Source organism: Eucyclogobius newberryi, unplaced genomic scaffold (genome assembly GCF_026437365.1).
Source record: "Eucyclogobius newberryi isolate DKJ021-1_F unplaced genomic scaffold, fEucNew1.0.hap1 SCAF_27, whole genome shotgun sequence".
NCBI lineage: Eukaryota > Metazoa > Chordata > Actinopteri > Gobiiformes > Gobiidae > Eucyclogobius > Eucyclogobius newberryi.
The window spans coordinates 870504-897352 of record NW_027315912.1 but is presented as its reverse complement, the minus strand read 5'-3'; the positions used below and the strand labels follow the sequence as shown (position 1 = coordinate 897352).

The 26849-nt window shown below is 40.2% G+C and overlaps 1 protein-coding gene across 1 annotated transcript in view; it reads right to left on the bottom strand.

Annotated features, from left to right (window-relative positions):
- zanl (zonadhesin, like) overlaps window positions 1-25224 on the bottom strand; it is a 113095-nt gene extending 87871 nt beyond the window's left edge. The window contains exons 1-17 of the mRNA XM_072459746.1: window positions 25166-25224; window positions 24248-24270; window positions 23181-23330; window positions 22830-23092; window positions 21966-22050; window positions 21728-21877; window positions 20826-20993; window positions 20657-20754; window positions 20502-20580; window positions 19498-20400; window positions 19235-19428; window positions 18009-18150; window positions 16941-17182; window positions 16325-16473; window positions 9729-9857; window positions 9069-9207; window positions 8804-8945 (exon numbers count right to left, since the gene is read on the bottom strand). Coding sequence (XP_072315847.1) covers window positions 8804-8945; window positions 9069-9207; window positions 9729-9857; window positions 16325-16473; window positions 16941-17182; window positions 18009-18150; window positions 19235-19428; window positions 19498-20400; window positions 20502-20580; window positions 20657-20754; window positions 20826-20993; window positions 21728-21877; window positions 21966-22050; window positions 22830-23092; window positions 23181-23330; window positions 24248-24270; window positions 25166-25224 — 3115 coding nt within the window. The remainder of the gene's footprint in view (window positions 1-8803; window positions 8946-9068; window positions 9208-9728; window positions 9858-16324; window positions 16474-16940; window positions 17183-18008; window positions 18151-19234; window positions 19429-19497; window positions 20401-20501; window positions 20581-20656; window positions 20755-20825; window positions 20994-21727; window positions 21878-21965; window positions 22051-22829; window positions 23093-23180; window positions 23331-24247; window positions 24271-25165) is intronic.
- Between the last annotated feature and the right edge of the window lie 1625 nt (window positions 25225-26849).

Here is a 26849-nt window from a genome sequence, read left to right as displayed (position 1 = left end):
CTAACCGACAAACTACAAGACTATCTAACCGTCAAACTACAAGACTCTCTAACCGACAAACTACAAGACTCTCTAACCGACAAACTACAAGACTATCTAACCGACAAACTACAAGACTATCTAATAAACAAACTACAAGACTATCTAACCAACAAACTACAAGACTATCTAACCGAAAAAATACAAGACTCTCTAACCGACAAACTACAAGACTATCTAACCGACAAACTACAAGACTACATAACCAACAAACTACAAGACTACATAACCAACAAACTACAAGACTATCTAACCAACAAACTACAAGACTACCTAACCAACAAACTACAAGACTACCTAACCAACAAACTACAAGACTACCTAACCAACAAACTACAAGACTATCTAACCAACAAACTACAAGAGTACATACCAACAAACTACAAGACTATCTAACCAACAAACTACAAGACTATCTAACCAACAAACTACAAGACTATCTAACCAACAAACTACAAGACTACCTAACCAACAAACTACAAGACTACCTAACCAACAAACTACAAGACTATCTAACCAACAAACTACAAGACTATCTAACCAACAAACTACAAGACTATCTAACCAACAAACTACAAGACTACCTTACCAACAAACTACAAGACTATCTAGCCAACAAACTACAAGACTACCTAACCAACAAACTACAAGACTACCTAACCAACAAACTACAAGACTACCTAACCGACAAACTACAAGACTATCTAACCAACAACCTACAAGACTACCTAACCAACAAACTACAAGACTACATAACCAACAAACTACAAGACTACATAACCAACAAACTACAAGACTACCTTACCAACAAACTACAAGACTATCTAGCCAACAAACTACAAGACTACCTAACCAACAAACTACAAGACTACCTAACCAACAAACTACAAGACTATCTAACCAACAAACTACAAGACTACCTAACCAACAAACTACAAGACTCCCTAACCAACAAACTACAAGACTACCTAACCAACAAACTACAAGACTATCTAACCAACAAACTACAAGACTACATAACCAACAAACTACAAGACTATCTAACCAACAAACTACAAGACTATCTAACCAACAAACTACAATACTATCTAACCGAAACAATACAAGAAAATCTAACCAACAAACTACAAGACTATCTAACCAACAAACTACAAGACTATCTAATCAACAAACTACAAGACTATCTAACCAACAGACTACAAGACTACCTAACCAACAAACTACAAGACTATCTAACCAACAAACTACAAGACTATCTAACCAACAAATTACAAGACTATCTAACCAACAGGCAAGACTACCTAACCAACAAACTACAAGACTATCTAACCGACAAACTACAAGACTACCTAACCAACAAACTACAAGACTATCTAACCAACAAACTACAAGACTACATAACCAACAAACTACAAGACTATCTAACCAACAAACTACAAGACTACTTTACCAACAAACTACAAGACTACATAACCAACAAACTACAAGACTATCTAACCAACAAACTACAAGACTATCTAATCAACAAACTACAAGACTATCTAACCAACAAACTACAAGACTATCTAATCAACAAACTACAAGACTCTCTAACCGACAAACTACAAGACTATCTAACCGACAAACTACAAGACTATCTAACCGACAAACTACAAGACTATCTAACCGACAAACTACAAGACTATCTAACCGACAAACTACAAGACTATATAACCGACAAACTACAAGACTATCTAACCGACAAACTACAAGACTCTCTAACCGACAAACTACAAGACTCTCTAACCGACAAACTACAAGACTATCTAACCGACAAACTACAAGACTATCTAACCGACAAACTACAAGACTATCTAACCGACAAACTACAAGACTATCTAACCGACAAACTACAAGACTCTCTAACCGACAAACTACAAGACTATCTAACCGACAAACTACAAGACTATCTAACCGACAAACTACAAGACTCTCTAACCGACAAACTACAAGACTCTCTAACCGACAAACTACAAGACTCTCTAACCGACAAACTACAAGACTATCTAACCGACAAACTACAAGACTCTCTAACCGACAAACTACAAGACTACCTAACCGACAAACTACAAGACTATCTAACCGACAAACTACAAGACTATCTAACCGACAAACTACAAGACTACCTAACCGACAAACTACAAGACTATCTAACCAACAAACTACAAGACTACCTAACCAACAAACTACAAGACTATCTAACCAACAAACTACAAGACTACCTAACAAACAAACTACAAGACTATCTAACCAACAAACTACAAGACTACATAACCAACAAACTACAAGACTACATAACCAACAAACTACAAGACTATCTAACCAACAAACTACAAGACTACCTAACCAACAAACTACAAGACTATCTAACCAACAAACTACAAGACGACATAACCAACAAACTACAAGACTATCTAACCAACAAACTACAAGACTATCTAACCAACAAACTACAAGACTATCTAATCAACAAACTACAAGACTATCTAACCGACAAACTATAAGACTATCTAACCAACAAACTACAAGACTATCTAACCAACAAACTACAAGACTATCTAACCAACAAACTACAAGACTATCTAACCGACAAACTACAAGACTATCTAACCGACAAACTACAAGACTATTTAATCAACAAACTACAAGACTATCTAACCGACAAACTATAAGACTATCTAACCAACAAACTACAAGACTATCTAACCAACAAACTACAAGACTATCTAACCAACAAACTACAAGACTACCTAACCGACAAACTACAAGACTACCTAACCGACAAACTACAAGACTATCTAACCGACAAACTACAAGACTATCTAACCGACAAACTACAAGACTATTAAACCGACAAACTACAAGACTATCTAACCGACAAACTACAAGACTCTCTAACCGACAAACTACAAGACTCTCTAACCGACAAACTACAAGACTATCTAACCGACAATCTACAAGACTATCTAACCGACAAACTACAAGACTATCTAACCGACAAACTACAAGACTATCTAACCGACAAACTACAAGACTCTCTAACCGACAAACTACAAGACTCTCTAACCGACAAACTACAAGACTATCTAACCGACAAACTACAAGACTATCTAATAAACAAACTACAAGACTATCTAACCAACAAACTACAAGACTATCTAACCGAAAAAATACAAGACTCTCTAACCGACAAACTACAAGACTATCTAACCGACAAACTACAAGACTACATAACCAACAAACTACAAGACTACATAACCAACAAACTACAAGACTATCTAACCAACAAACTACAAGACTACCTAACCAACAAACTACAAGACTACCTAACCAACAAACTACAAGACTACCTAACCAACAAACTACAAGACTATCTAACCAACAAACTACAAGAGTACATACCAACAAACTACAAGACTATCTAACCAACAAACTACAAGACTATCTAACCAACAAACTACAAGACTATCTAACCAACAAACTACAAGACTACCTAACCAACAAACTACAAGACTACCTAACCAACAAACTACAAGACTATCTAACCAACAAACTACAAGACTATCTAACCAACAAACTACAAGACTATCTAACCAACAAACTACAAGACTACCTTACCAACAAACTACAAGACTATCTAGCCAACAAACTACAAGACTACCTAACCAACAAACTACAAGACTACCTAACCAACAAACTACAAGACTACCTAACCGACAAACTACAAGACTATCCAACCAACAACCTACAAGACTACCTAACCAACAAACTACAAGACTACATAACCAACAAACTACAAGACTACATAACCAACAAACTACAAGACTACCTTACCAACAAACTACAAGACTATCTAGCCAACAAACTACAAGACTACCTAACCAACAAACTACAAGACTACCTAACCAACAAACTACAAGACTATCTAACCAACAAACTACAAGACTACCTAACCAACAAACTACAAGACTCCCTAACCAACAAACTACAAGACTACCTAACCAACAAACTACAAGACTATCTAACCAACAAACTACAAGACTACATAACCAACAAACTACAAGACTATCTAACCAACAAACTACAAGACTATCTAACCAACAAACTACAATACTATCTAACCGAAACAATACAAGAAAATCTAACCAACAAACTACAAGACTATCTAACCAACAAACTACAAGACTATCTAATCAACAAACTACAAGACTATCTAACCAACAGACTACAAGACTACCTAACCAACAAACTACAAGACTATCTAACCAACAAACTACAAGACTATCTAACCAACAAATTACAAGACTATCTAACCAACAGACAAGACTACCTAACCAACAAACTACAAGACTATCTAACCGACAAACTACAAGACTACCTAACCAACAAACTACAAGACTATCTAACCAACAAACTACAAGACTACATAACCAACAAACTACAAGACTATCTAACCAACAAACTACAAGACTACTTTACCAACAAACTACAAGACTACATAACCAACAAACTACAAGACTATCTAACCAACAAACTACAAGACTATCTAATCAACAAACTACAAGACTATCTAACCAACAAACTACAAGACTATCTAATCAACAAACTACAAGACTCTCTAACCGACAAACTACAAGACTATCTAACCGACAAACTACAAGACTATCTAACCGACAAACTACAAGACTATCTAACCGACAAACTACAAGACTATCTAACCGACAAACTACAAGACTATATAACCGACAAACTACAAGACTATCTAACGACAAACTACAAGACTCTCTAACCGACAAACTACAAGACTCTCTAACCGACAAACTACAAGACTATCTAACCGACAAACTACAAGACTATCTAACCGACAAACTACAAGACTATCTAACCGACAAACTACAAGACTATCTAACCGACAAACTACAAGACTCTCTAACCGACAAACTACAAGACTATCTAACCGACAAACTACAAGACTATCTAACCGACAAACTACAAGACTCTCTAACCGACAAACTACAAGACTCTCTAACCGACAAACTACAAGACTATCTAACCGACAAACTACAAGACTCTCTAACCGACAAACTACAAGACTACCTAACCGACAAACTACAAGACTATCTAACCCACAAACTACAAGACTATCTAACCGACAAACTACAAGACTACCTAACCGACAAACTACAAGACTATCTAACCAACAAACTACAAGACTACCTAACCAACAAACTACAAGACTATCTAACCGACAAACTACAAGACTATCTAACCGACAAACTACAAGACTATCTAATCAACAAACTACAAGACTATCTAACCGACAAACTACAAGACTATCTAACCGACAAACTACAAGACTATCTAACCAGCAAACTACAAGACTACATAACCAACAAACTACAAGACTATCTAACCTACAAACTACAAGACTACATAACCAGCAAACTACAAGACTACATAACCAACAAACTACAAGACTACCTAACCAACAAACTACAAGACTATCTAATCAACAAAATACAAGACTATCTAACCAACAAACTACAAGACTATCTAACCAACAAACTACAAGACTATCTAACCAGCAAACTACAAGACTATCTAACCGACAAACTACAAGACTACCTAACCAACAAACTACAAGACTATCTAATCAACAAACTACAAGACTATCTAACCGACAAACTACAAGACTATCTAACCAACAAACTACAAGACTACATAACCAACAAACTACAAGACTATCTAACCAACAAACTACAAGACTACCTAACCGACAAACTACAAGACTACCTAACCGACAAACTACAAGACTATCTAACAACAAACTACAAGACTACCTAACCAACAAACTACAAGACTACATAACCAACAAACTACAAGACAACATAACCAACAAACTACAAGACTATCTAACCGAAAAAATACAAGACTATCTAACCAACAAACTACAAGACTATCTAACCGAAAAAATACAAGACTACCTAACCAACAAACTACAAGACTATCTAACCGACAAACTACAAGACTATCTAACCGAAAAAATACAAGACTATCTAACCAACAAACTACAAGACTGTCTAATCAACAAACTACAAGACTATCTAACCAACAAACCACAAGACTACCTAACCAACAAACTACAAGGCTACCTAACCAACAAACTACAAGACTATCTAACCAACAAACTACAAGACTACCTTACCAACAAACTACAAGACTACCTTACCAACAAACTACAACACTATGTAACCGACAAACTATAAGACTATCTAACCAACAAACTACAAGACTGTCTAATCAACAAACTACAAGACTATCTAACCAACAAACCACAAGACTACCTAACCAACAAACTACAAGGCTACCTAACCAACAAACTACAAGACTATCTAACCAACAAACTACAAGACTACCTTACCAACAAACTACAACACTATGTAACCGACAAACTATAAGACTACCTAACCAACAAACTACAAGACTATCTAACCAACAAACCACAAGACTACCTAACCAACAAACTACAAGGCTACCTAACCAACAAACTACAAGACTATCTAACCAACAAACTACAAGACTACCTTACCAACAAACTACAACACTATGTAACCGACAAACTATAAGACTACCTAACCAACAAACTACAAGACTACCTTACCAACAAACTACAAGACTATCTAACCGACAAACTACAAGACTATCTAATCAACAAACTACAAGACTATCTAACCGACAAACTACAAGACTATCTAACCGACAAACTACAAGACTATCTAACCAGCAAACTACAAGACTACATAACCAACAAACTACAAGACTATCTAACCTACAAACTACAAGACTACATAACCAGCAAACTACAAGACTACATAACCAACAAACTACAAGACTACCTAACCAACAAACTACAAGACTATCTAATCAACAAACTACAAGACTATCTAACCAACAAACTACAAGACTATCTAACCAACAAACTACAAGACTATCTAACCAGCAAACTACAAGACTATCTAACCGACAAACTACAAGACTACCTAACCAACAAACTACAAGACTATCTAATCAACAAACTACAAGACTATCTAACCGACAAACTACAAGACTATCTAACCAACAAACTACAAGACTATCTAACCGACAAACTACAAGACTATCTAACCAACAAACTACAAGACTATCTAACCTACAAACTACAAGACTACCTTACCAACAAACTACAAGACTACCTAACCGACAAACTACAAGACTACCTAACCGACAAACTACAAGACTATCTAACAACAAACTACAAGACTACCTAACCAACAAACTACAAGACTACATAACCAACAAACTACAAGACAACATAACCAACAAACTACAAGACTATCTAACCGAAAAAATACAAGACTATCTAACCAACAAACTACAAGACTATCTAACCGAAAAAATACAAGACTACCTAACCAACAAACTACAAGACTATCTAACCGACAAACTACAAGACTATCTAACCGAAAAAATACAAGACTATCTAACCAACAAACTACAAGACTGTCTAATCAACAAACTACAAGACTACCTAACCAACAAACTACAAGGCTACCTAACCAACAAACTACAAGGCTACCTAACCAACAAACTACAAGACTATCTAACCAACAAACTACAAGACTGTCTAACCAACAAACCACAAGACTACCTAACCAACAAACTACAAGGCTACCTAACCAACAAACTACAAGACTATCTAACCAACAAACTACAAGACTACCTTACCAACAAACTACAAGACTACCTTACCAACAAACTACAACACTATGTAACCGACAAACTACAAGACTACCTTACCAACAAACTACAAGACTACCTAACCAACAAACCACAAGACTACCTAACCAACAAACTACAAGGCTACCTAACCAACAAACTACAAGACTATCTAACCAACAAACTACAAGACTACCTTACCAACAAACTACAACACTATGTAACCGACAAACTATAAGACTATCTAACCGACAAACTACAAGACTATCTAACCAACAAACTACAAGACTATCTAACCGACAAACTACAAGACTATGTAACCAACAAACTACAAGACTATCTAACCAACAAACTACAAGACTATCTAACCAACAAACTACAAGACTATGTAACCAACAAACTACAAGACTATGTAACCAACAAACTACAAGACTATCTAACCAACAAACTACAAGACTATGTAACCAACAAACTACAAGACTATGTAACCAACAAACTACAAGACTATCTAACCAACAAACTACAAGACTATCTAACCAACATATTACCCAACAAGTTAACCCACAATTTATTCAACCATCTCAACAACCTGAATAGCGGACCAACAAACAAACTACTCAACCATATAACCAAATATCTCACTAGCCAACTCATTAATTAATTAATTAATTAATTCAATAACTATCCAACAAACAAAACAATGACATCACCACATTAAATAACAAAAGAATGAAACCACAAACTACGTGTTGATATCTGGGTCTGTGACTATGTCACTGTGACTATGTCTGGTGTTTGCTTGTCTTTTGATATTTCTTACATTCATTCATTTCTAAATGATTAAGCCATTATTGAATAATTAACCAACCCTAATTAGGCTCGTTAACTAACACAAACAATCACTGACAATGGCTCAATAAACCACCCGATAAACAAAGGGACAGTTGTTCCATAAGAAGCTGGTGCTCACGGCAGAAGGTGTCGTTCCTCCAGGCTGCGACCTCCACTCCGCGGTCCTGGCACTCGTTGGCGTAGGACTCGATGGCCTCACACAGGACGGGCGTGGCTCCGTCCAGCTCACACAGGTCGAAAACACAGTCCTTAAAGTAGTTCTAAAGAAAAACAAAATAAAGGTAAAAATAAGCTTTGTGACAGCCAGAGACACATTTAGACTTGTGACTAGGTCGCAGCAGGAACACGTTGTAATGGAGGATATTTTGTGTGCAAAATCTTACATTAGGAATGATTTTAGGATGACATTTAGCAAAAGGACCATTTTTGTCGAGCAAAATTCCACAGAATCCAGACGACTTGTACAATTCTTCCTCTTCATTGGTACATCCAGGAATAGTGGTGTTTGGTTTGACATTACAGCTGTTGAAAAATGACAAGAAATGACAAAAAATAGTTATTTGCCGTTAGTTGCAGGTAAAAACCTGCAACTATTGAGCTTTGGTGTCAAACTGCAATACACAAATTAGAATACTGGGTTAGGGTTAGTATAATAACCATACCAATGGAGATAATAAGACGCAAACTGGAAATGTCTCACTATCTTCACTATAATGGCTTCACTAATACTGGCAATGCAGGGTTCAGTATTTTGCTGGATCGGTTCCAGAACATTAGTTCAGTCGATACATGCTGCTTGGGCCTATACTTTGATATAATGAAACGTCTTATGTTTGAGCTGTTGTGTACGAGACTAACTAACTAGAAAGATGAATAAATAATTCAGATTGGATCGGCTTGAGATACATCAAAATTGGTAATATTGGTGGTGTCCAGCTGTATCAATATTAATACAGGTATTGGTATCGGTATCAGAACTGTAAAAGCACAGAAGTGGACATAAGTGGACATAAGTGGACATAAGTGGACATAAGTGTACTCACAGTGCATCAGTGTTCCAGCTGTGTCCAAAGTCGTTGGCACTGTTGGTCAGTGAGCCGTTGGGTTTCCTGAAGTCGTCCATGGCGTCTCCATCGTAGTCCCCACACAGTCCACACAGTTTAGTCCTGAAGCTGCAGAGGACACACTATTACTGGTCTGTCCATGTCGGCACGTCACATTTTGAAGCTGCTAAACTTCTGTCAAAAGTCCCAAACACCATCAGGGACGTGAACAGACATGAATACAAATCATACATTTATTTTGTCAGGTGTTTTCGGACAATAGTTAGTCACGCTTTCCTGATTTTCCGAGAATTCTACAGTTTGTCCGCCAAGAGGGGTCACGGGGCTCTGAGCTATGGGGTCTCAATAAGATTTAAAGATATAATTTTAACACAGAGATATTTTATATATTTTCTTTTGTAGAAAAAAATGTATTTTTTGGGAAATTAGGTCCTGTAACTACCGGATTCAAATAACCATAATTAAACCTGACAACACATTTTGACATTTTAGTTCTGCAGTGGGGGTCGGTTACATTGTGATCGTGGGGTCCCAGGCTGAAAAGTGTGGGAACCCCTGATCGACAGTACACACATCAATCATAGTTTTATTGTGGTAACAACTTTCTATTTGAGATGCACGTCCTCTCTTCTCTCTCATGTTTTATTCTGTGTTGAAACGTAGATTGGAAAAGAGATGATAAAGTTGTTGTGTAGGCACTTGTATTTCAATGTAGTGTATGATCATATGCACATCATAAACATATTATCATGTTTTTGGGATATTTAGTATTGTCCAATGTAAATTGCAATATTTATCTAAAGTGACTTCATAATAAAAACTGCTTCACTGACTTCCAGTTTAAACCTGCAGAACTTCATACTTCTCACCGCAACAAGCGGCAGATTTTCATTTATGTGTTTTGGTAAAACAGCTACATGACATTTTTCAACCTATTTTTGACCCAGACCCCTGAATGTGTTGTTTGTTTGTTTGTTTCACAGAGATGATAGGGGGTAGGTGAAAACAAGCATTTTCTGACCACTTAAGCCTCAAATAAAGGACAATGCAGGATGACTGAAACATTACGGAATCAATCGTAATACAAGTCTGAGTAAGCCACTGATGAGGGAATGCAAACCACTGCCACACAAACGCCAGTGTGGCTATGCTAGCATAGATCTTCACAATTAGGTTTATGGTGGTCAGTTATAGGAACATGTTTTTTAATGAAGGTTCGGGCTCTGGGACAGGTTTACCAGCCAGGTCTGGGCAGATCTGGGTTGAAAATGATGTTGTGATGAACTTGACTTTGGACCAAAACTGAGCCTGCCAGTTTTGAGTCAATTCTTTGTATTGTTTGTGTCTTGTTTTGTTGCTCTGTTCGGTGTTCATTTTTTATGTTTATGATTAGAAATTAAGAACATTTCCGATCGGTTTGTTCTGGTTGCCTTAAAATTGTGGAACATCTGGAAGGTCCTATCGTAAACAGGGTCTGTCGTAAACAGGGTCTGTCGTAAACAGGGTCTGTCGTAAACAGGGTCTGTCGTAAACAGGGTCTGTCGTAAACAGGGTCTGTCGTAAACAGGGTCTGTCGTAAACAGAGCAGCAGTTTAAGACGCTCCTCTGTCGCTGAACTCTCGCCCGCTCTGTCACATGTGAAGTGTTCAGATTCAAGACAGATAGAGACTGTGTGTGTCCCTCGTGTCCCTCGTGTCCCTCGTACAAATAATGCCAAAAAGTCACATCTCAGAAAAAATATTTCAGGCGTCAGACCAAATAACTTAAGGAAAATAACAATCACAAATGACACAAATACACAAATGAATAAACACGTAAAATGTGGACTGCTAAACATTAGAGCAATTTCCTCCAAATCGCTCTTAGTTCATGAATTAATTAGTGACTATAACATAGATCTTCAGCTCGAACTGAAACGTGGCTTCAACAAGACGACTACGTCAGACTAAATGAGTCCACCCCACCTATGTTAACCCCACCCACCCATGTTAACCCCACCCACCCATGTTAACCCCACTCACCCATGTTAACCCCACCCACCCATGTTAACCCCACCCACCCATGTTAACCCCACCCACCCATGTTAACTTTCAGACTGCCAGGAGCACAGGCCGAGGTGGTGGTGTGGCAGTGATCTCACACTCAAGCCGACTCATGAGCCCTAAAACTAACATTACATTTCACTCATTTGAAAGCCTTATGCTGTCAATCACATGTCCAAATATGAAAAACCAAAAAGGAGTTTTGTTCATCGTTATCTACCGACCTCCTGGTCCCTATTCAGAGTTTTTAACAGAGTTTTCTGACTTTATATCAAACTTAGTGTTAGCCTGGGATACAATAGTTATAGTTGGAGACTTTAATATCCACGTGAACATGAGTGATGACTCTCTCAGTAATGCCTTCAGCGCCTTGTTAGACAGCATTGGTTTCACTCAGAATGTAAATATAGCGACTCACAGTCATAAGAACACTCTGGATCTTGTCCTAACGTATGGAACAGAGATTAGTGACCTCATTGTCCTCCCTCAAAACCCTATATTGTCAGATCATTTCATAATTACCTTTCAGTTTATTCTTAAAGATCATCCAGTCCCACAAAATAAAGTTATAATGAAAAGGACAATATCTGAAAAATCTATCTCAAAGTTCAAAGAAATAATAGAGCCAATATTCAGTGACATGTCATGTGATCCTGTCATGTGATCATATCATGTGATCATGTCACGTGATCATGTCACGTGATCATGTCACGTGATCATGTCACGTGATCATGTCACGTGACATGATCACGTGATCATGTCACGTGATCATGTCATGTGATCATGTCACGTGATCCTGCTGAGAATAGTTTTAGTCCCAGTATAAGTGATCAATTTGTCGACGTGACCATGAATTCTCTGAAGTCTGCTCTTGACGCTGTCGCGCCGTTAAAACAGAAGGTCATTAGGCCAAAGCGCGCCTCCCCATGGTACAACCAAGAACTGCGTTCACATAAACAAAGAGTTAGAAAGTTAGAGGGATTATTTCGTCGCTCTCACGCCGAAGAATCCCTAAAAGCATGGAAAAGTTGCCTGCTGTCCTATCAGCAGGCTCTGCGTAAGGCCCAAACCAGATATTATTCAAATCTAATAGAAGTCAACAAAAGTAACACTAAATTCCTTTTTAGCGCTGTAGCTAGGCTAACAAACTGTCACAGCAGTAGAGCCCTCACTCCCAGCTACACTCAGCTCTGATGATTTCCTCCTATTTTTTAACAATAAAATAAAAACAATCAGAGATAAATTAGATGAAATTACCCCCGCTATTAGCCCTGAACTAGCCCAAGCTGTAAATCTAACTTCTCATATAAATCCACCTGTAAACCTAGAAAGGTTCACAGCTGTTGATCAAGCAGAGATAACTTCAGCCATTATGTCCTCTAAAAGCTCAACTTGTGTCCTAGACCCCCATTCCAAGCTCCTCAAAGACATTCTCCCCCTAATTATAGACCCTATTCTTAATATAATAAATACTTGAGTAGAAAGTGCTTATGTTCCACATCCTTCAAACATGACGTCATTAAACCTCTTCTGAAAAAGCCTAATCTAGATCCCGACCTATTGGTAAACTACAGACCTATTTATAATCTTCCCTTCGTCTCTAAAATCCTTGAAAAAGTTGTAGTAAAACAGCTTTGTCGCCACCTGCAGGACAATAACTTATTTGAAGTTTTCCAGTCAGGGTTCAGAGCCCACCACAGCAGGGTTCAGAGCCCACCACAGCACTGAAACTGCACTAGTTAAAGTCACAAATGATTTGTTATTAGCCGCTGACGATGGACTGGTCTCAATCCTGGTTCTGTTGGACCTCAGCGCAGCGTTTGACACCATCGACCACAACATTCTACTGCAGAGGTTAGAATGTGATGTAGGTGTTGGAGGAACAGCCCTCAGCTGGTTTAAATCCTATCTATCTGATAGGTTCCAATTTGTTAATGTAAACCAGAGCTCCTCACCAAGCTCTAAAGTAATTTACGGTGTGCCACAGGGTTCGGTACTCGGTCCAATTCTGTTTACTCTTTATATGCTGCCATTAGGCAACATTATCAGAAAGCATGGCATTAACTTCCACTGCTCTGCAGACGACACTCAGCTGTATTTATCAATGAACCTGATCAGAGCGATCAAGTACAGACTTAGTGCTTGTGTGAAGGAGATAAAAACCTGGATGACACTAAACTACCTGCTTCTTAACCCTGAAAAAAACAAGGTCATTGTGCTGGCCCTAAACATCTACGAGACTCTCTATCTGAGCAGATAGTCACACTGGACAATGTCAGTGTAGCCTCCAGTTCTACTCTAAGAAACCTTGGAGTCTTATTTGACCAGGAGCTCTCATTTAAAGCTCATATAAATCAAGCTTGTAAAACAGCCTATTTCCATTTGCGCAACAAGAGCCAAAATCAGAAGAATCCTGCCTAAAAGTGATGCTGAAAAACTTATCCATGCATTTGTAACGACTAGATTAGACTACTGTAACTCCCTGCTTGCAGCGTGTCCTAAAAGCTCCATAAAAAGCTTTCAACTGGTTCAAAATGCAGCAGCAAGATTACTAACAGGAACAAAAAGAAGAGAGCACATTACGCCGGTGCTGAAGTCTCTTCACTGGCTCCCCGTCGAGTCTAGAATCAAATTTATAATTCTACTCTTGACCTACAAAGCCATAAATGACATGGCCCCATCCTACCTCAAAGATGCTATAGAACCATATCATCCAAACAGAGCTCTTCGCTCTCAGAATGCTGGCCTTCTGGTGGTGCCAAGAGTCTCTAAAAGTACTGTAGGAGGTAGAGCGTTTAGCTACCAAGCGCCTGTGTTATGGAATCAGCTCCCGACCCATGTTAAATATGCTGACACAGTCTCTTCATTTAAGTCCAGGCTTAAAACGTTCCTCTTTGAAATCGCTTCAGTCAGATCAGAATCAGACCAGTTAGGAACAGAAACAAAAACCCACAGCTTTAGCTACACTGCCCTAGGAGTAACTGTGCTGGGGGAAGTATGACAGCTTGAGCACTATCCTCTTCTTCTGACTACTCATGCTATCAAACAATATTTATTTTTTTAATTCCACTTGCAAACTGTTCACCGCCTTCTTTTTCTTTCTCTCACTCCTGAGGACCTGTGGACCCAGATGTCCCTCTCCTGGTGAAGTGGTCCCTGCCCCGTGTGGACGGTCCCTCATCTGCCTGAAGAGTGGGTCCAGCTCGACTCAGTCGGTCCCTCATCTGCCTGAAGAGTGGGTCCAGCTCGACTCAGTCGGTCCCTCATCTGCCTGAAGAGTGGGTCCAGCTCCAGTCTCCTTGTGTCCGTCTGTGAGAGTCGGATCTCTCCTTCACTGGAACTCTTCCAGGTTTCTACGCTTTTTTCCCAAAGAGGTTTTTTTTGTAGTTTTTCCTGGCCGAGAAGGAGAGTCTAAGGACAGAGGACCCTGGGACATCGTCCCTGGCCACCACAGACATTGTCTGACTCCCTCGCCACCACAGACATTGTTGATTCATTTCTCCCTATGGCCCTCAGAGGCAACTGTTGTTGTGATTTTGGGCCTTACAAAAATAAATTGATTTGATTTAAACAGGGTCTGTCGTAAACAGTGTCTGTCGTAAACAGGGGCTGTCGTGAACAGGGTTTATCGTGAAAAGGTCCTATCGTGAAAAGGTCCTATCGTGAACAGGGTCTATCGTGAAAAGGTCCTATCAAGAACAGGGTCTATCGTGAAAAGGTCCTATGGTGAACAGGGTCTATCGTGAAAAGGTCCTATCGTGAACAGGGTCTATCGTGAAAAGGTCCTATCGTGAACAGGGTTTATCGTGAAAAGGTCCTATCAAGAACAGGGTCTATCGTGAAAAGGTCCTATCGTGAACAGGGTCTATCGTGAAAAGGTCCTATCGTGAACGGGGTCTATCGAGAACAGGATCTATCGTGGAAAGGTCCTATAGTGAAAAGGTCCTGTCGTGAACACTGTCTATCGTGAAAAGGTCCTATCGTGAACAGGGTCTATCAAGAACAGGGTCTATCGTGAAAAGGTCCTATCGTGAACAGGGTCTATCGTGAAAAGGTCCTATCGTGAACAGGGTTTATCGTGAAAAGGTCCTATCAAGAACAGGGTCTATCGTGAAAAGGTCCTATCGTGAACAGGGTTTATCGTGAAAAGATCCTATCGTGAACAGGGTCTATCGTGAAAAGGTCCTATCAAGAACAGGGTCTATCGTGAAAAGGTCCTATCGTGAACAGGGTCTATCGTGAAAAGGTCCTATCGTGAACAGGGTCTATCGTGAAAAGGTCCTATCGTGAACAGGGTCTATCAAGAACAGGATCTGTCGTGGAAAGGTCCTATAGTGAACACTGTCTATCGTGGAAAGGTCCTATCGTGGGAAGGGCCTATCGTGGGAAGGGCCTATCGTGGGAAGGGCCTTTTGAAAACCATAACAGGCTTTTAGCATCATGGCAACACCAGTAGCCACCTGAGCTACAGCATCACGATCACACGTTCTGTGGTTGTGCTCGTCAGTATCTCGGGATGAGGTGTTTTCTTACTCTTTGGTGACCTTGACGTCCATGTAGTGGTTGCCATCGTAGCGCACAGTGACACCGAAGTCCAGCACCACGGTGTAGTGCTTCCCAGACTTTAGCACGGACACACCAGGCGCCGGGCGCACAGGCACGTTAACATTGGTCCCATTGATCTGGGGAGAGCGGCAGATATAACACTGTATGTAGCACATTCCACAAGTACTGCAACGTAGGCGTATGTCTGCATCAAAAGTATGAACTGATGTTTCTGTCTCATGTGTCATTTTCAGTGCTGGGAAGTAACTCACTTTTTCTACATTAAATCAATGAGAAATAAATGCAGAACAAACAACAACAAATGAAAGCAACAATTTTGTATTCAAAGTGGATTGAGTAGATTCAAATTCCATTCAAGTAAGAATACAGTTATATTACTCAAGTAGAAGTACAAAGTAATGGCACGTAAGATCTGTCTGCAAGAAGCACTGACATCATAAAGCTATTGTCACTTTTCAAGTTACTCCATGTGAAAACAGTGACCAAAGCAAAACTTACAGTACAATTTCATTAAAAGGTTACTCAAGAAAAGGATCTGAGTAAATTCACCTCAGACCGATGACACACAGACTCTTTTCTTTACCTGTACACTGCCGCCTTTTAGGATGGAGATCTTCAGCCCGTGTACGTAGGTGTGGACAGCCTTGACGTAGGAGATGGAGGGCGTGTTCCAACGGTTTTCATTGTCAGTGTGAACCTCGTAATAGGGACCGGATGCATTGCAGGGAGCAGACATGAGATAGCTACAGTTTCCCATGAAGTTATACTTGCGTTTGTCGAACGTAGTGTAGTGTGGATCTCCAGAGGCGATGCAGGTGGAAGTGTCTGGAACAAGAACAGTTATTTTGCTTTAGTCTGAGGCGAAGCAATGTCTTTACTTTTACATGATTTACTGTGTGTGTGTGTGTGTGTGTGTGTGTGTGTGTGTGTGTGTGTGTGTGTCCTCTGTTTTATAGGTCAGGTTTTTTTTCCCCCCCCCTGATTCTTATCCTCTGCAAGAGGTGGCGAGCGACCCATGTGACCTAAGAATCTGGTAGGATCACTCTTTGTTTTTTTTCCCCGGATACGGACACCCTAAGTTGGAATATTTTTTCGTTTCACTCGGAATATATTCACTTTTTTTTTTTTTTTTGAGATCCTACAAACTTAAGCACCCAAAGGAACAGAACTTTGCTGGGAACCTTTTTTGTTGTTTTGAATATTTATTTATATTAATACAATTTATACTACAACGTCCTCCTGTGTTACTTTTTTTTTCCCCACAAGCTCCTGTGGCCGAACTTAGTCATTTCTGACAGTCAAATGCGTATTATTTTAAGTTAGCGTTACACAAGGGACGTTGAATGGCCAATAGTAGCATCAGATTTACGTAAGAAGTAGGTATGAAAAATATGATTCAAGTCACTGTGTTTCAGTTATCTTATAATAAACAGTGCAACGTACAATCATTTCATTATATAATTTGCCTTTGACCTTACAAAACATTTACATAGCATTTATATAGGTATAATTTAACATTTTGTAAATAAATACATAAACTAAAAAACTTTCTTTCATATTTTGTATTTATGATCAGTTATGCTAAACATGAAAGTGTAATCCTATCATTGTAAACGCTCAACCTTTAAATGACACGTGTCCTATAACTGACCTTTGGGATAGCATCCTGCCACTCCGTTGACCTCTCGACACTCTTCTGTTGGCTCACAGGAGTTTTCCACACACTGCACGGTGTAGTTCCCTGCGCAGCGGCAGAGCTTTGAGCAGCCGTCTCCAAACACGATCTCTCCAGGCTAAGTTCAAACAGACACGATTACCACATAAGGACATTTCAAATAACAGGAGTGTTTATTGGCTATAAAAAGTTAAAGTGATCATCCAGGGCTCGGCCTCTGCAAAAACAGATATCAACACCAAAAGGCTAGCTGTTAGCATTGTTAGCATCACTACTTCTCTGTGAGTCATGCTAAAAAAAAAGACTTCCAGTTCAAGCAGTGAACAGTGAATGTTTAATACTTTACAAATGAAGCAGAAGCTTGACTGGAGGAAACTTCTGATTTTATAAATCGAGGTCTTCACGTCTCAATGCTAATTTCTGAGGCATAATAAATTAAAACAACGCCACAAACTGAAGTAATCTACACATGGAAAACAATTGAGTAGTATAAACTTTGCATTTAATTGGCTGTTTAGTTCATATTTTACGTTTAATCAAAGTTAGTGTTAGCTTTGGGACACATTGAGCTAGCCAGCACGCCACTGTGCACAGAGCCCATTCAAGGATACAAAGGTGCACTGTGTCATTTTTCTGGTGGAGGGTCCGCCACCTGATTGTCTCTGTAGAGCATGATATGCAGAATGTTCCACAATGTGACATTAAACGTATCAATCTTGCATTTGTTCAAGTTCATGTCTTTATGCTTGAATACCAATAAAAACATGCATCCCTAATGAGTGCAGCTCACTTCTACACAGCTCTGACTCGTAACTTGGCCTGGTGCTATCTGCTTGTTTCCATGGAGATAGAAAGTGTAATGCCATGTTGTGGAACATTCTAGGCAAAGCAAATACTGTAAATCTCCATGGATGTGTGATTATGATTATGAATGATTGACAGAGGACTCAAAAACGCAATCTGTGTCCCTGGAACACAACGCCTCTTGACAATAAACAACTTGAGTGTGGTTCAAAAAGTCTCTTGGGCTGAGAGTAACTAGAGAGTAACTAGAGAGTAACTAGAGAGTAACTAGAGAGTAACTAGAGAGTAACTAGAGAGTAACTAGAGAGTAACCAAGAGAGTAACCAAGAGAGTAACCAAGAGAGTAACTTAGAGAATAGTCCAGACAATAACTTTTTAAACTCTCATGTACCGTGTACCTCATAGTAGTTGTTTTCATCATCCAGGCAGCCACACTTGTCCAGAGGCACACATCGTCGTCCCTTATAAACGTATCCAGGTTTGCAGAAGCAGGCACTGATGCAGGAGCCTGTGCAGTTTGAGGAAGGCTCCTGACAGGAGGGGATACAAGCAGGACCACACTCCATGTACTCTGAATCAGGCGGACAAGGGACTGCGGGACAGAAAAAGAATGGAAAGGGTTGTTCAAAAAAGACAGTTGTTGTAGATGGGGAATACTCACTCGGCGGTTTGGGTGTGGTTGGTCCAGGTGTTGGTGGTTTGGGTGTGGTTGGTCCAGGTGTTGGTGGTTTGGGTGTAGATGGTCCAGGTGTTGGTGGTTTGGGTGTAGAAGGTCCAGGTGTTGGTGGTTTGGGTGTGGATGGTCCAGGTGTTGGTGGTTTGGGTGTAGAAGGTCCAGGTGTTGGTGGTTTGGGTGTAGATGGTCCAGGTGTTGGTGGTTTGGGTGTAGAAGGTCCAGGTGTTGGTGGTTTGGGTGTAGATGGTCCAGGTGTTGGTGGTTTGGGTGTGGTTGGTCCAGGTGTTGGTGGTTTGGGTGTAGAAGGTCCAGGTGTTGGTGGTTTGGGTGTAGATGGTCCAGGTGTTGGTGGTTTGGGTGTGGTTGGTCCAGGTGTTGGTGGTTTGGGTGTAGAAGGTCCAGGTGTTGGTGGTTTGGGTGTAGATGGTCCAGGTGTTGGTGGTTTGGGTGTGGTTGGTCCAGGTGTTGGTGGTTTGGGTGTAGAAGGTCCAGGTGTTGGTGGTTTGGGTGTAGATGGTCCAGGTGTTGGTGGTTTGGGTGTAGAAGGTCCAGGTGTTGGTGGTTTGGGTGTGGTTGGTCCAGGTGTTGGTGGTTTGGGTGTAGATGGTCCAGGTGTTGGTGGTTTGGGTGTGGTTGGTCCAGGTGTTGGTGGTTTGGGTGTAGAAGGTCCAGGTGTTGGTGGTTTGGGTGTAGATGGTCCAGGTGTTGGTGGTTTGGGTGTGGTTGGTCCAGGTGTTGGTGGTTTGGGTGTAGAAGGTCCAGGTGTTGGTGGTTTGGGTGTAGAAGGTCCAGGTGTTGGTGGTTTGGGTGTAGATGGCCCAGGTGTTGGTGGTTTGGGTGTGGAGGGCCCAGCAGTTGTCACGGGGGGCACAGGAGTTGTTGGAGCTGCTGTGAAGTAAAAAATCATACAATTTGTGTTAAGCTTTTCTTCTAAACTGTACAAAATGTTTAATACAGGAGAGAAATAAAATATTTGCTAGAATTCTTACATTTGCAGCTCAAGACGCAAACAGCATCAACGGCAATATCGGTTTCAGCAGTTTCTCCAAATGTACCCACAATCACAAACTGAAATATGTTCAAGAACATGTATAAGCAGGTAACCATAGAGATTCTATTTCACTTTTTGACCCAACACTTTTACCTTTATTGGAGCCGATCCCAGATAGCGGACCTCTGCCAGCTTCCACCCCTCACCCTGATTTCCTGTCAACGTGAAGAGTGCAGGCCCGAGAACTCCACCTGAAACATCCAGCAGTGAAACATCATACCACACATGATCTATGTGACTACATCTTGGAGTGGTCTCATACCTGTGGACATGGTGTGGACACTGATCTGCATCTGGGTGCTGGAGCCGTACAGGTAGTAGTAGAAGGAGAGCTCCAGACAGCCAGAGGAGGGAGTCAGGACTGGGCTTTGGATCTGGGACTGATCTCCAGGTACAGCGTAAGAAGAATCCATCAGCATGTAGGAGCCCACTGGAGGTCAGATGTCAGTGTAGCGGGTGAATATTTGACACACATACTGCGACCGCGTATAAGGGCAAAGTACTACAGGCAAAACAGTATTTTTACATTCGTGTTTTCAGCTCGAAACCACAAAATATATTTTTCAGTATTACTAGAGCCGGCTACACACTAGAGGACTTTAAAATGGTCTGAGGACATGCTGTCCACAGGCCTGAGGACACTTTGCAGATTAAAGATGAGACAAACTGAATAAAGCTGTGATGACATCAAAAGCAGGAGGAAACGAGGCGAGCGTGAGCCGCCTTTCCATGTGTGGGTTAAACCAGACAACACTGTGGTCACTGCAGTGGTGATGAAGACTGATAAAGACTGATGAAGACCTGACAAACAGAATCACACTGAGCCCAGAGACATGAGGAGGGCCACCACAAGTAATCACTAATGAGAATTACTGCTCGGGCCACGCCTCCTGAACTCCTGGAGAGGAAAAGGGCTTAAAATAGGACAAAAAGTCCTTATCTGTTTCCTTCTGAAGTGACTGACCCAAACCCCTAACTTTGCATAAAATACAACTAAAGAAGCACATTTTAAACCTGCTTCAATTCATCCACCAAATATCTATGTATTGTTTAATCATTTGAATCAGTAAAATACTGAGGGCTTTCAAAATGTTTCTAAGTCTCTATGTTTTGCCTGTTTCGCCTGAAATGCATTAAAAGTACAAGGACAACACAAAGTCTTACGCCCTGGTTTGGAGTGGTCATCATTAGGCCCAGTGTTTGGAGTTTCGGTTGCCCCACTCCACTGTTCAAATCCAAATCTGTCAGGATCTGAGTTTATGCTCCACCCACAAAGATCCTCAGGAGTGTCAAAATCACAGCCCGACATGCACGCTGCAGAGGAAGAACATGTCAGAACATTACCATTGTCTTATCTCATGTTATCTGTGTGCAGCGATGTGACGATAGAACGATGACTCACAAGGACACGCGCCCTCTGAGATCACGATGTTGTCTAGTGCTGTGTCACAGGAAGCGGAAAATCCCCTGATGGCTTCAAAGACCACCTGTAAGAGAGCCAGAGAGAATCACAGCGTGTTTTGTGTCAGCTCAGTGAATTTAGAGTTTCAATTCAAGCTTTGATTTGACTTGAATTCAACCAGGAGCGCCGTACTGAGATTCAGAATCTCATTTATAGATGAGTCATGTGGTTAGTGTGAGGGCAAACGGGAAACCCAGAGGAAGTATACAAAGACACAGGGGAAATGTAGGACCTGAGCATGAACTGCTGCGCTGCACTTTCATTCTAGAAACAACTCAAATCAAAAGTTTCAAATGTTACAAAATAAATACAAATGGTAAATGGTCAAATTTATACAGCACTTTTCTACCTTTAAGGCACTTGCACTTACATCAGGGAACCACTCACCCAACCACACACAGACACTGGGGCGAAGCGGGTTAAGAGTCTTGCTCAAGAACACAAAGGAAGTATTCAACTGAGACAGCTACAATTGCACCAACAACTCGGGGGTCAGTGGGCCTGGCCGCTCTACCAGAGAGAGCGGGGTTTGAACCGGCGACCGTCAGACTTCTGAGCATCTGCGGTAGAGTGGGATGATACAGTTCTACAGATCCCAGAAGACACCAGAGGCTTTATGTTGAGCAGTAATGTTGTAATAGAATATTATCATTATTTATTCATTCATATTTGCCAGAAAATTCTCATTTTTGACCAGGTTCAGATCAGGATTTGGATTAGGTTTAGGAACAGGTATTTTGGTTAAGGTTATGGCTTTGTAACAGAATTGGCAGAAGTGCATTGGTGGTGTTTTGGTTGACTTACGTTGACACTGCCACTGCTGGGTTTGGGCACAGTGACCGCGCCCTTTAGCCAGGAGGGACTCTGGATGCCCGTCTTCTTCCACACCTCTGTTTCATCAGCACTTTTCACCAGAACCTTCAGGGTGTTTCTGGAGTCAGCTCCGTACATGTAGTACCGGAAATGGACACAGAACTGGGAAGCCGCTGGTGACAGGGCAGGACTCAGGAGACGGACATTTCCTTCGTTTGGCACGTTGTCACTTTCTTGGTAAATGTAATACCCCACTACAAGGAAGATGGATGTGTTTTCAGACTTTACACTGGTTAAGCATAAACCATGTGAAATGTTTCTAAACCCGACACTGGGACTCACTTCCGTCTGGGTAGTCCCCGCTGGGGCCTGTCCCAGGGGTGGGGGTCCCTCCTTTGTGCCGAATCCAGTCCCCCGTGTCAGAAGGGTCCTGGGTGAACCTGCAGAAGGGTTCGCTGTCCCGGTTAAAGTCACATGAGGTCAGCTCTGCTCCTAAAAACAGCAGAAAAAAGGTTCGCCCATGGATCCATTCACAGATGTGGATGAGGTATTGTGTTGTTGTTGTTGTTGTTGTTGTTGTTGTCTCCCGTTGTCTCGAGTGGACAGCAATGTAAAACTAACTCTGCTGCCAGTGCCTTTCAGCTGAACAGCAGCAGCTCATTTTTTGAAAAGTATCGATACTTATGCAAAAATATCGATGTCACCATCCATATATTTACATACATATTTTAGGTTTTCTATACATAGATTTACTGTTCGTATTAGTTCAAGCTGACGGGTCAAACTGTTCACAGTTCAGCAGTTTCAATGCATTTTGTATAAAACTCGTTGGTATCGGTATCGGATCGATATAGCAATAGTTGTCATAGTTTGACTTGGTATTGGATTGAATCAAAGATCTCAGGACTAGATTCCATAGCGAGTTTGACCTATTTCAAATCTTGAACGGAAAAAAACTGCTTTTTAATATCTATCTCTGCCTTTTCCTTTAACAGTGTCCTTAAACGAAGTCACATTTTAAAGCACTAGATTAGAAATCAACCAATGGACATCTGCTATTAGCACTTGAATAAGATGGACTAGTGTATCTCTAACTATTTAAGCTAAGTAGTTAGTAGTAGTAAGTAGTATTTCCATAAGTACTCTCAAACAGGCTCTTGAGCCCATGGAATAACAAAAGGTGTTTACACAACACGACACGTGTGAATGACATTGAGTTAATAATTCCAGGTTGAGTTTACAGTCTTTATGACACTTACAGCTCGAGCTGCTAAAGTCCAGTCCAGATGCATCAGTGTGAGGTACAACACACCCTCATCATCACCAAGTACATAACCGTTAATGACATTGATAACCATTAATGACATTCATAACCGTTAATGACATTCACACATAAACGGGGCTCTTACCTTCATCACGTCTGTTCTGGAGGCTGGAAAAGACAAAAGTTGGGAATTAGACACATTTTGTCTTGGCCTAAAAAAATACATAAATAAATACATACATGAAATAATAAACTATTATATATATAATAATATCATAATGTGCATATAATGATGTGCTACTGAGATGTTGAAAACATGGCAATAATAATCACTGACAGCTTTGACAATAGAGTAATAATGAGTCATTTTGTTCAAATATCATGAAGCATTAATGAGGCATTCCCCAACGCAATTATGAATATAACACAGTCAAATGTACATATGACAAATCTGATTGTTTTTAGGAGCTTATAATGACTAAAATGACTTACTCGAGTCCTGCAGATTCACACACGCACATGAAAAACAACACGGTTAAAATATGCCATAATCCATCCATCACTGCTGCGGTGGCTGTTACTGTGAGAGGACCAAGGTTCAGTCCTGGACCCTTTATAAATGTGTATGGGAGGTGGCCTGGGTGCTGGGTGGGTGCTGGGTGCTGGGTGGGTGCTGCTAACTTTGAGATTGTGCTTTTTTTTTTTTCCATAGACACAGCAGTCGTTTTACATGAGGTCAATCAGAAACTCTAAATTGGCCCTCGTGAATAAATGTGAGAGTTTTGTCCGTGTGTTAACCCTGTGATGAGCTGGCCCCTGTCCAGGGTGTGCCCCGCCTAAGGCCCGAGGTCACTGGGATAGGCCCCTAACAGGAACAAGCAGTAACACATTTATGAACGAATGAATAATAATTCAGTTCATTAATTGTATTATTATCACATTTGTATTAAACCCCTAGCCCCTCCCACATTTTGTTGTTTGTGTTGCGTTGAATCACCCTGATTCTGATTCTGATCCTGATCCTGATCCTGATTGGTGAGAGGGTTACAGCAGTGCAGAGTACCGGGCCTTCTTGGAGTCCTTGGGAGGGGAACTGGACATTGCACTGAACAGGGACTCCATTGTTCTATTGGGGGACTTCAACGCCCACGTGGACAATGACAGTGACTCCTGGAAAGGGGAGGAGCCCCGATCTGAACCTGAGCGGTCCGTTGCTGGACTTCTGTGTGAGCCACGGACTCACCCGTTTGGTGCCACACCCAGTTACATAAGGTACATATCTACTCTAGAATACATTACTTTTTCATTTTCAATAAAAAACAGTTCAAAAGTCCTTGAGGCGGACACAGACACAATAGACTTAAAGTGCAGATCACACATTTCACTCTTACATTTTGCCTAGTTTTCCCCAGTTTGACAATTTTGGTGAAATGTATAATTGTACTTCCTGGAGGGACATGAGCATCAAATGTGACATAGATAGAAGTAATTCCACAACTATATGATAAAGAAGCGCCAAAATCCATATAAATTACACAATAGTTATTATTTGACAAAAATACAATATTTACATAATTACTTGATAAAACTTCTACTTTGTTGAATGATTTTTTTCCCTGTAATTTTAAAGTTTTATTTTTCAAAACGTCTCCACAAACTGCAACTTCAGGGATGTAAAACTATGTGAACTTTCCCACCTCTGGGATGCTGCTAAAGCACTTTTGAGAGGGAAAATTACAGCCATGGCCTGGCAAAAAAGAAAGAAAAGCAGAAAAAAGAAAAATGATCTGCAAGAAAAACTAAAACGCTGGAGGTAAATCATGCCATAAAGTGGAATCCTCACAGGAAATAGTGACAACTAAGAAGCTCTTTACCAAACAAAGATATAAGAAGATGTATTTAATGTATTTCAAAAATACGAGGCAGAGTCATGTAAACTTCACCAAACAAGAACAAATTCAATCTTTTAAGGAGATAAAGAAGATGAAATACATTATTATCTGGACACACAGTTTGTGTTATGTTCAAAGAACAAAATAAAATAATTATGATCTGCAATAACAGTGTTGGAAATACAAGGTCCAATCAAGAGACTCAAGAACAATAAATCTCCAGAAGTGACGGGTTCAAAAAGCTCTAAAGACTCTCGTCCCTCTGAGTTCAACGACTTTAACCGGAGCCTTAAAAAGACTCATGTCTCTAACACCTAAAGACTAAAGAGGAGAAGGAGCCACACATTTCTGTTCTAAATGTGGATTATTGTATGGACCAGTCCTCCACGGTCGAGTCATGTGGAAAAAATATAGAATCTGAGTCAAATCTGTGCTCACGACCTAAAGGACCTGATGTGACTTATGACCCAGGCCCCAAACTGAGAGTCAAAGTTTGTCAAATGTCTTCTGCGATATGTTGAACGATTGAGAAACAGGACTTTTATTACAAATAACAGACAATAACCCTAATAATAGACAAGATGGGACTCATTCACTGGATTTTACTATAGTATATATAGTATATAGTATAGTATAGTATATCTTGATTTTGTTTGCTTGCTCTCTGTGTTGTGATATTTGTTTTGTGTTTAAATTGAATAAACAATAAAAAGAGGGAAGAACTTACATTTTTTACTTACATTTATGTGTAAACTACAGATGAAGATTCAAACATATATCTTTAAAATGACAATGTCTTATTCACCTTCAGCATCTCTGCATTCGCCTTAAATCAACATTAAAAATACCATTATT